Source organism: Myotis lucifugus, unplaced genomic scaffold, assembly GCF_000147115.1.
Source record: "Myotis lucifugus unplaced genomic scaffold, Myoluc2.0 scaffold_961, whole genome shotgun sequence".
In the NCBI taxonomy this organism is placed as follows: Eukaryota; Metazoa; Chordata; class Mammalia; order Chiroptera; family Vespertilionidae; genus Myotis; species Myotis lucifugus.
Genome location: NW_005872009.1, coordinates 35,140 through 45,854, shown reverse-complemented (window position 1 = coordinate 45,854; position 10,715 = coordinate 35,140). Strand labels below are relative to the sequence as shown.

At 50.3% G+C, this 10,715-nt stretch overlaps 2 protein-coding genes across 2 annotated transcripts in view; both read right to left on the bottom strand.

Moving 5' to 3' along the window:
• GPX1 (glutathione peroxidase 1) overlaps positions 1-601 on the bottom strand; it is a 1,142-nt gene extending 541 nt beyond the window's left edge. The window contains 1 exon segment of the mRNA XM_014448930.2: positions 214-601. Within this exon segment, the coding sequence (XP_014304416.1) occupies positions 214-515 (302 nt within the window). The 5' untranslated portion in view covers positions 516-601.
• Positions 602-1,523: 922 nt separating this feature from the next.
• Positions 1,524-10,715, bottom strand: part of RHOA (ras homolog family member A) — a 25,485-nt gene continuing 16,293 nt past the window's right edge. Inside the window, exons 2-5 of the mRNA XM_006106968.3 lie at positions 9,412-9,569; positions 5,509-5,629; positions 3,659-3,789; positions 1,524-2,717 (exon numbers count right to left, since the gene is read on the bottom strand). Coding sequence (XP_006107030.1) covers positions 2,544-2,717; positions 3,659-3,789; positions 5,509-5,629; positions 9,412-9,567 — 582 coding nt within the window. The 5' untranslated portion in view covers positions 9,568-9,569 and the 3' untranslated portion in view covers positions 1,524-2,543. The remainder of the gene's footprint in view (positions 2,718-3,658; positions 3,790-5,508; positions 5,630-9,411; positions 9,570-10,715) is intronic.

Genomic DNA, 10,715 nt, shown 5'->3' with positions numbered 1-10,715 from the left:
AAGACAAAAAGACCCCCGGGCTCACTAAAAGAGATCATTTGGCGTAGTTCTCCTTGTTTGACACCGTCTCCTTCCAGTTGTACTCCATCGTACAATTGGTAGTATTTTCCTGTTCTCAAACGGGTTGTAAATCTTCGTCTATGCTGTGTAGTTTTTGTCAAAACTATTAGGTTTATTGTAGATGAGAGATAGTTATCGTCAGCAGGCGATTACATGGCTCCTGCCTCTTTCGCCCCGCCGCCCCCGGCCTGCCCCGCCCGGCGCCCCTGGTGCCCGAACTGGTTGCACGGGAAGCCGAGCACGACCAGGCCCCGCGGCCCGAGGCGCCGCTGCAGCTCGTTCATCTGGGTGTAGTCGCGCACCGTCGTGCCTCAGAGCGAGGCCACGTTCTCGATGAGCAGCACCTTGCCCCGCAGCGAGCCCAGGCTCACGGGCTCCCCGCCGGTCAGCGGGCGCGCAGAGAACGCGTGCACGGAGCGCGGGGCCGCGGCCCCCGCCAGCTTAGCGGCGCACATGGCGTGGGGTGGGCAGCACCGGGAGCGCTGGGGACAGGAACACCAGGGGACCCGGGGCGCATCGCCTTTTAACTCACAGGCAGGCCGTGGCGTCACGTGGGACAGGCAGCTCCACCCCCTCCGCCCCGCCCCATCCGCCTCCCCGGCTGGTGACCGGCGGGGCGGGAGGGTGCGACCCGGCCGGATGCAGACACCGCCCACACCCTGCGGAGCTGCGCGCAGCTGGGCGCTGACCGTTATCCCGACGGGCGCCAGGGCCCGGTCTCCAAGGCTCTTGTAGGGGCTGGAGGCGGCTGCAGGCGACAGCACCTGGCGCTCTCCCGGCCACAGCCCTTCCGGCCTCTGCCCGCGCTGTTCCCGCAGAGCTCGCCCTGTTACTGGGTGCACAGCAAGTTGTGGCTTGTGGTGATGGTGGGGTTGGCAGCACCCGCCAAGGCAGGTTCTTCTGCGAGGAGGCTGTGGTTTCAGGAAGGTTGAGGAGGGTGGGCAGTGCCAGGAGCAGGCAGAGCGCAGGCCCTGAAGCCAGCGCGCACTCAGTTCCCTGCGTCCGGGCTGTCCGAGGTGTTCGGGCCCTGCCCTCTGGCCTCCCTCCTCCTTGTACAGCCTGTAGGGCACTGCCCCAGGGCCTAGAATGGAGCCGTGAGCCTGCGATTCCAGGCCGTCCTCCATCCCTAACCAACTCCACCTGGAGCTCATCCTGGAGCTCATTCCTGGACCTTAAAGGCACTGGAAACGGGAGGGAATGAGGACAAAGTCGCACTCCTGATCTGTGCAGAACGCGGCTGGGGTGCCCTCACGTCCCCGCAGGCTGCACTCCCCACCCAGCCCAGCGCTGAACCTGAATGTGACACAAGGTGGTCGTCGGCATGTTCTTAGGAGCCAGGCTAGTGGCATGAGGAAAGGGGTGGTGGGCCAGCTGGCACTTCGCCCCCTGCAGGAAGCCAAGCCCACCCTCCCCCTCCCCCTCCCAGCCCCGAGAGAGGAACACAAACACCAGGATACAGGAAGTGTAGAAAACTGCCTTTATTCTATTAGTAGTTGGAAAAATTAACTGGTACAGAAAACAGTTCAGTCAGCGGGAGGAGAGCCCGAGCGCACAGAACTGGTGGCTCCCCCGGAGGAAACCTGGCACAGCGAGGAGCAGGGCGACCGAGAGCCAGGCCCGCAGTCCAGGTGCGACAGCTTGTGCCGCCTTCGGAAGCGACTACATTCCTCAGGCACGGAACCAAATTCCTGTTTATTTAGCCCAGCTCTGGGGAGGGGACTGGGATATGTGGGGTGAAAACGGGTGATATGGCCATCTTTTATCAGAGAAACCGACAAAGCGGGAATTTTAAAAATGAATCTTCCATCTGACTTTATTTTCAAATACACTTTCTTTTTTAAAAAAACCAATACACTTTCTGTGGGGATGACAAATATCAGTATTAGGAAATCCAATTATACAAAAAATACTACATCTAGTTTGGGTAGATATATTTATTTTTGGTAACATACATTAGGTGGCACTAATTACACAGTAACTATAAGGTAACTAACATGAAACCACAGAACTGGAACTGCCACAGCTGCAGGCCCCGGGCCTCTGCTGAGCACATCCGAGAACTGGGTGCCCACTCCAGAGGCACAAGGAAACCTGCTCAGGAGTCCAGCCCTGAAGGGGTAGCTCCCAGAGTCCCTTGCAGCTGACAGATGACAGGCAAGCATGTTAGTTATGAAGTAGTTACAGCCTAACTCACAAAAGTTACCATTTCTCTTTCTAGAAAGAAGCAAGAAGTGAAGGGATTCCTCGAATTAGCGCCTGTGTATCGGGTGGGGGTGCAGAGGAGGCGGTTAGAGCGGTGGCAGAGGACCCGCGGGCCAGATCATTAATAATCATGGTTGGCTTCTAAATACTGGTAGCAAGATGACTTCTGATTTGTAATCTTAGGTAAATTATAGATAAATGAAAAAGGCCAGGAATCATACACTAAGATTAATAAACAGCACTTCAAAAGGAACCGCGTGAGGGCTGTGCTTGCAGCGGGCTCACAAAACAAGGCACCCGGATTTCTTCTTCCCACGCCGGGCCTGCAGAGCAGCTCTCGTGGCCATTTCGAAAACCTCCCTCACTCCGTCTTTGGTCTTTGCTGAGCACTCCATGTACCCAAAAGCGCCAATCCTGTTTGCCATATCTCTGCCTTCTTCCGGTTTTACTGGCTCCTAGCAGAGAGAGAAGAGGGTTATATACATACAGTGAGTAGGTGTATTTAATTTCAGCTAAGACCTCTTTTAAAAGCTACCAAATCCCCAACTCTGAGTTCTGTCTATGAGATTCTTATGTAGTGAGCCCCAACCCAATATAGTGTCCCTCTCACATGCGCTCTTCTCTGGGGAGAGGCCAGAGAAGCCCTGTAGGTTAACATTAAGGAGGGACTGGAGGACACAATGACTCAAGCTGCTGATCCAGGCAAGCCCCTGGTCCTCCTGTAGCTTCCCAGAGGACGGACGCCTCGGGAGAAAATAGATCCTGACCTTGACATTCAGACAGAGAAACCCCAGTGGGAGAACCTTCTCCTCCTGCCACGGGGAAGCCCCGCCATTGGGCCACCTGGCTTCTCCATCATCACCTTTTAAAGGCATGGGGCTCTTGGCCTTGACTCCCCGCCCTCAGAACTTCCTGATCCTTCAGTTGCCACCAATTTATTTTGGCCTCACATACACCAAGGTAATAACTGAAGAGGGAAATCCAGAGCCTGGTCAAGTTCCTGCACTTGGAGCATTGACGCCTGCTGTGACGGGCCCTTCCGAGGCAGGCAGTCCAGGGAGCATAGCACTACCTCACGGGAGATTCCATCTCATATGACCAGACCCCAGGCAATAAGGGCCAGATGGAGAGAGAGGTTTCTGTTGGGCTCCCTGAACCTCCACTTGGGTCCTCAGGTTCAAGAATGCAACAAGACCTGGCCAGTGTGGCTGGGTTGGTTGGAGTGCCATCCCGTGCACCGAAAGGTGGTGGATCTGATTCCCGTTAGGGTGTGTGCGATCAATGTCTTCTCCCCACCCCCACCGCCACCCCCACTCAATGAAAACATATCCTCAGGTGAGGATTAAAAAAAGAAAAAAGAATGCTACAAGACGACAGAACCCTGTCCCGTCCATGCCTGCTTCATCTTGGCTAGCTCCCGCCTTGTGTGCTCATCATTTCGAAGATCCTTCTTGTTCCCAACCAGGATAATGGGCACATTGGGACAGAAATGCTTGACTTCCGGAGTCCATTTTTCTGGGATGTTTTCTGAAAATAGTGAAATGCACATAATTCAGGGATACATAAAGTTATAGCGTTAAGAATCTCCAAGATCCCTAATTAAACTGTGTGAATATGTCTCTCTCCTCCGTGTGCAGCGCGGCTAGAGAGCAGTCCAGTTCCTGAGTAGGGGCGGCTGGGGATTGAGAAAATGAAAGAAAGGGACACAGATGGAAGGAAAAGCTGGGGCCGGGTGGGACCGCTGTCCTCTGATGAGACAGGGACAGAGACAGTGACCCCGAGCCAATACAGCATGTTTATTTTATACAGCAAAAAACCAGGAAGTTTTACTAAAAGTCAAGACAAAGGAGCCTATTTGCATTCTTGGGGCTTGGCTGGATTTAAATAACAAAACCCACCCCCTGGAACCTGGGCTGAAGGTCAAGCTGACAACACTCCTGCCTTTTGGCAAAACGTGTTTCCAGGACTTGGCTTTGCCAAACGCCACTGGCTTCAGCTGACGATAATTAAAGAAATGCCCATGTGCCTTCCCAGGTGCTCTCTACAAAACTGCAAAGAAACTACTTCAGAATTATGCTGGCCATTTAATGGAATTTCACTAGTTTTAAAACTAGTTTTAATTTTGCCAGGAAAAGGCAAAATTTAACCCCTACCATTAGGCACAGAATCACCAGCTGTTGTCAGTCCCACTAGGAAGCACAGCTCCTGTGGAGGTGGGGCCCAGGGAAAGACCCCGGAGCAGCAAAGGATCCGTCAGTGCCCAGGGTGACTCCAGTGGTGCCACCTGCCCATGCAGGGAGGCTCCCCATGCCCATCACCATCCCTGCTGGCAGGGGACTCTGACCACACCCCCATTCTGGGGCTGCAGCTGGCCCAGCGTCCACATGTTCTCTGTACACCTTGCTCCTGGGCCCTCAGCATGTCCCTACCCTGTAGGTTACTGGTATATCCAATGGCTCACAAGCTCTAAACATGCGGGACAGCAGCTGCGGCTTCCTGCCGGCCTGGAGTACGGCTGTATGGACATCAAGGTGGACGAGCGGGCTGGGTTCAGCCTCCACACCCTCACTTCGGACCCCTCAGTGTCAGGGATGGTTTATATATAAAGTGGGAAAAAGAGTAATCCCTACCTCACACCGGTTATACCGAGTCAATGCATGCAAAGCACTTAGTACGATGATGATTTCAATGGTGCCGATTGTGATTTGAAACTATATTTTATAAGTAAGCTGCTCACTCTCTGACTTCAAGGCTAGTGCCTTGTTTTATAGAGTGTGAGGTCAGTATTAGTCATTTTCTGAAGGAGTGGCTTCTGAAACATGTGACCAACTGAGCTAATATGGCAGGTCCAAGTCTCTCATTATTAGCTAAGATGCTTCAGAAAAGGGCTAAGAGAGGACTTGAAAACACCACCGGAAATAGCAGTCCCCAGTCTAGATACAGGGAGGCACCATGAAGCACTAGAAAAGGTACAGGCCCCCCGGAAAGCCTTCCCCCAATCTCAGTCCAAAAGCGAGTTCTGTCTTTGGAACTCGCCTGCTTCATAAAGTGGACACAGGGCAGCCACGGGAGACCCGGCTGAAAAAGCCCAGGGCCCAGGTTACACACACTCAAGGCTCTAGGACTCTGGCCACTGAGGAGTCCTTCTCTGATGCTCGCCTGCTTGATGCCCAGAAAGGACCTGAGAAACTCGGTGTCAGCCAGGCACACGGGCAGTGACAAACTTCAGGCTGCAGAGCTACTCACCTAAACTATCAGGGCTGTCGATGGAGAAACACATCAGGATAACATCCGTGTCCGGGTAGGAGAGGGGCCTCAAGCGATCATAATCCTCCTGTCCGGCTGTGTCCCACAAAGCCAACTCGACCTGTGGGAGGAAAAATAAATGCCCAAGTGCAAGGTTAATCCCACTACCCACTTTCGTGGCTTTCTGTGTGTACTTTTTAGAGAAAGGGAGGGAGAAAAAGAGGGAGGGGGAAGGGGATGGGGATGGGGATGGGAGGGAGAGAGAGACATTGATTTTTTTGTTCCACTTATTTATGCATTCACTGGTTGAGATTCTTGTATGTGCCCTAACGGGATTGAGCTCGCAACCTTGGTGTATTGGGACGATGATCAAAACAACTGAGCTAATCCGGCCAGGGTTCACTACCCACTTTCCAAAGGGGATGTTGGCCCGGCCAGTGTGGTTCAATGGTTGAGCATTGACCTATGAACCAGGAGGTCATGGTTCAATTCCTGGTCAGGGCACATGCCTGGGTTGTGGGCTTGTCCCCAGTGGGGGGCGTGCAGAGGTAGCTGATCAATGATTCTCTCTCATCACTGATGTTTCTATTTCTCCCTTTCCCTTCCCCTGAAATCAATAAAAATATATTTAAAAAAGGGAGGGAGGCAGATGTTTACCATAGTGAATTCAAACAGCAGACTGTCCAAAACAGTAAAACACAGGAGTGTTCCACTTTTATTAGAATCAAGCCTGAAGGTGGAAGGTGTGTTCAAGTTGTTTTAGGCTACATTCCTCAGAATTGCAATTTTACAAAGAGATCCAGAGAATGGAATAAAGTGCATAATTCAAAATGTCAAGAGAAAAATAACTTTATAGCCTATAAGAAGAATTTAATTATAAGTAACATTCAGTGGATGAACAAGAGGAGAAATCAAACTGTAAACAATATTCTACCTGGTGTACAAGGCAAGACAAGTAAAAACCGAGCTGTAACTGGTGGTCTCCCCAACCCCCTCCATGTGTCTGGTCACTCTGCCCCAAAGGAAAACATGGAGACGAGAATGTGCTTGCGCTGGAGGGCGAGGAAAGACACCAGCCGGGGTATGAGGTGTCAGCTGAGAGGAAAGCCCCTGGCCCTGCCTTTACTGCTCACAAAAATGTCAGAATGAAAGCGTCACGTAAGGTGGGAGGACACTCCGCTCATGCCTGGGCTCTGGGCATGGGTCCTCTCTCAGGCTGCCCAGCACTGCAGCCGCCCTGCGACTTCTTCTGACCAGAGTGGATTTTAACTCCCTCTGTTCAGAGGCCCTTCGGGGCCCAAGGAGCTCTCCCTTTGATGCTTGGAATACCCTTTCCTCCCAGCACCTCCACAACCCTGACTTCACTTTCTAAATGCCATCCCTTCTCTAAAGTGGGTGGCTAATTCTCTTCACCCTCAACCTCCGCCCCAGGTGCGTCTCCTGCCACCGCCATCAGGCTCCTGGCACTGCCATCGTGGACACACCGTCAGCTTGGTGTGGATCGAGGAGAGACTGACCCCCCAATCCTCACAACTGGCCTGACCTCAGGATGGTACAGCTCATTCACTCGCTTCCACATCCCACTGCCCGGGCCCCTCCAAGCCTCCTGGGTGTTCAGTCAGACACACCCACCGTCTGTCTCCTGATAAATGGTCCAGGTGTGGATGCTGCTGAAGGTCTGTCGCATGTCGACATGGGCCCCCCCACTTTGGGAGCCATGTTCCTGGGACATGAGCACTGAGAATCTGATGGTTCCCCAGGCGCTGGCAGTGCTCCTCTTCAGTGCCCCTCCCACTGTGGGCTACTGAGCCGCTGAGGCAGGAAGCTGGGCTGTGATCCCTCTTCCAGATCCAGCACCCCTACTTAAGGGTGTGCTCTCCCTGCTGAGGGCTCGCCTACCTTGCCAGGTCCGGTATAGTCACAGCTGGCAGCGCAAGAAAAACTCAGACCATCACGCAGGTTTTAAGTCAAGGTCCCTACATTTCTCAGGGATAAGATCCTCCAGGTACAGACAGTGCTTCCAAGAGAACAGAAAGGCCATTACTGGCTCCAAAACATGCGCACTGACTTTCCCAACCGAGGCCACAGGCACAGAGCACCCGACAGCTACTCTCTCTGCAGGGAAGGACAGGATAAAACCAGCAATATGCACGCACCAGGCATCTGAGAACCCAACCTGACCTGCTTCCCCTCAAGCCTGGGTCTCTGTGTTGTGTGGCATCTCAGTGGACAAGAGGCTGCTACAGGACAGCAGGCACCAAGGTCTCAGCACATTTCAGGCCAGTCTGTCACAATTGGGCCGGTGTCTACACAAAACCACTCTTCCAGGCTCCCAGAAACACTTGTATCCAAGCATCACTGCAGAGAACTGATTCAGGTTATACTGGCAACACTCTGTACTGACCGACCCCCTGCAGGACAGGCTGAAATTTACTGTTGCCCCTCCCCCATCTATTCTTTTTTTTTTTAAATATATTTTTATTGTTTTCAGAGAGGAAGGGAGAGGGAGAGACAGAAACATCAATGATGGGAGAGAATCACTGATTGGCTGCCTCCTGCATGCCGTCAACTGGGATCGAGCCCGCAACTGAGCACATGCCCTGACCAGGAATCGAAGCAGTGATTGCACTTTCTAAATGCCATCCCTTCTCTAAAGTGGGTGGCTAATTGTCTCTTCAACCCTCATGGTTCATAGGTTGAGGCTCAACCCCTGAGCCACGCTGGCCGGGCCCCCATCTCTTCTTGACCAGAAAGGTGCCTTGTGCTTCCTAAAGGCATGAGAGCATCACTGGGACCCACAAGGCAATGGGATAAAATGGGCCACAGGCTGCGACAGGAGGTTTGAATTCAGCCCAATCTGTAAAGCGCTTTGGTGCTTCCAAATGCTTTCAGCTACTAGAACCCTGACGTCACCTGCAAAATGAAGGCGACTCAAGAGTCAGGTGGCTTACTCATGATCACAGACTATCAGGACATCCCATGAGACCTAGGATTCTGAGCAGCTAGCCTAACGTGCTTTCCACACAGGTGCCACACACTGGGGCTAAGTAACACTGGACAGAAAGGGACAGTAGGGAGCTGGAAAATGAGAAGGGAGAAAGGAGATGGAATTATGAAGCCAACTTAATAGGTGCTAGCAGCACAGCCACGTGACTGAATGCCCCAGAGGCCCGAGTGCTGGAGAAGAGCCCCTTGTTCTAGTTTTCTTTTCAGCTGACCTGTCTGTACTGAGAATTTCATTCCTCCCTGCAGGAAAGATGTAACTGAGTCAACAGTGGCAACTTGTCTTTGTTAAAGACAAAATATTTTAAAAATTAAATTTGAGGCCTGGCCAATGTAGCTCAGTGGCTGAATGTCAACCTATGAACCAGGAGGTCACTGGTTCAATTCCCAATTAGGGCACATGCCCTGGGTTTCGGGCTCAATCCCCAGTGTGGGGCGTGCAGGAGGCAGCCGATCAATGATTCTCTCTCATCATTGATGTTTCTATTTCTCTCCCTTTACCTTCCTTTCTGAAATCAATAAAAAAATCTGTAGACTTCCAATAAAAATAAAAATTACATATGAGGATGTTTGTTGTCTAAATGCCACACTGCTGATGGTATAACTCTGAGAGTCATAATGAATAAGGACCTCTCAACCTAGTAATCTCATATCCAGCACTAAATATAGCCGAAACAGCACATATACTAAGGTTTTCCCAAATGAAATACATATGAATATGGACAATTTAAAAATGAACAAAGTTGGGCTATGAAAACAGGATGAGAATGAAGTTCTCCTTCTAACATTTTTGTTCTTGTTATACTGTGTACTGAAGAGACAGAAAGGCCCGGTTCTCTCTAGATACATGAATAGCCTAACATGCAGAATTAGTACCATTGTTATGGACAGTGGACTCACCTGCTTTCCGTCCACTTCAATGTCTGCCACATAGTTCTCAAACACCGTAGGCACATACACCTCTGGGAACTGGTCCTTGCTAAAAACGATGAGCAAGCAAGTCTTGCCACAGGCTCCATCACCAACAATCACCAATTTCTTCCGGATGGCAGCCATTGCTGAAACATAGACAAAGTATTATCTAGATTGCACACGAAGCCATAATAGCTTTAGGCTATGATTCACTTTTTCAACCATGGGGCACAAGCCTCTATTAGCACACCCAAATACAAAATACCAGTACATCTTTCCAGTTGGCACCAAAATATCATACCAAAGAACTTACAACAAACACTAGAGGCCCAGCCCATGAAATTCATGCACAGGTAGGGTCCCCAGCAGCTGCCGGCTGCCAGCTGGGACCTCCCGTCCCCTGGCTGCCTGCTGCCATCACTGGCTGGGGCCTCCCTTCCCACGGTTGGCCGGCTGCCCCCACCCTCTGATCGAACTCCTGGTCGAGAGGACAATTTGCATATTAGGCTTTTATTATACAGGATTATACTTAATGGTAAAAAACCTGAAATCTTTCCCCCAAGATCAGGAACAAGGCAAACATGTCCATGCTTGCCACTTCTATCCATCCAATATGATACTGGAGGCAATTAGGCAAGAAAATAAAAGACATACATATGGGAAAGGAAGAAATCAAACTATCTCAACTCACAGATGATAGATCTATACAATCCACTAAAAAACTATTAGTGCTAATAAACAAATTCAGCAAGGTTGCAGGATACAAGATGAACATACAAAAATGAATTGTATTTCTATACCCTAGCAATGAACAAATTGAAAATGAAATTAGGAAAAACAATTTCACTTACAATACCATAAAAAAGGAATAAATTTAACAAAATAAGAACAAAACTTACTCTGAAAAGTGCAAAACATTGTTGAGACATTAAAGAAGATCTAAATAAATAGAGACATTCAACACATGCAATACTTCCAACAATAAAGATTTTTAAAAAAAGAGACATTCATGTTTATGAAATGGAAGACAATATATTAAAGAACAAAGTTGCAGTCTCACACTTCCTGACTTTAAAACTTAATCCCCCCTCACACACACAACAACCTACAGTCATCAAGACAGCATTTCACTGACACCTAGACAGACACAGATCAATGAAGAGAACTGAGTCCAGAAATAAGCCCTTATATTTAGAGTCAAATGATTTTCAACAAAGATGCCAAGACAATCCAATAGAGAAAAGAAGTCTTTTAACTGAAGATGGATTATAGGTCCAAATGTAAGATCCAGA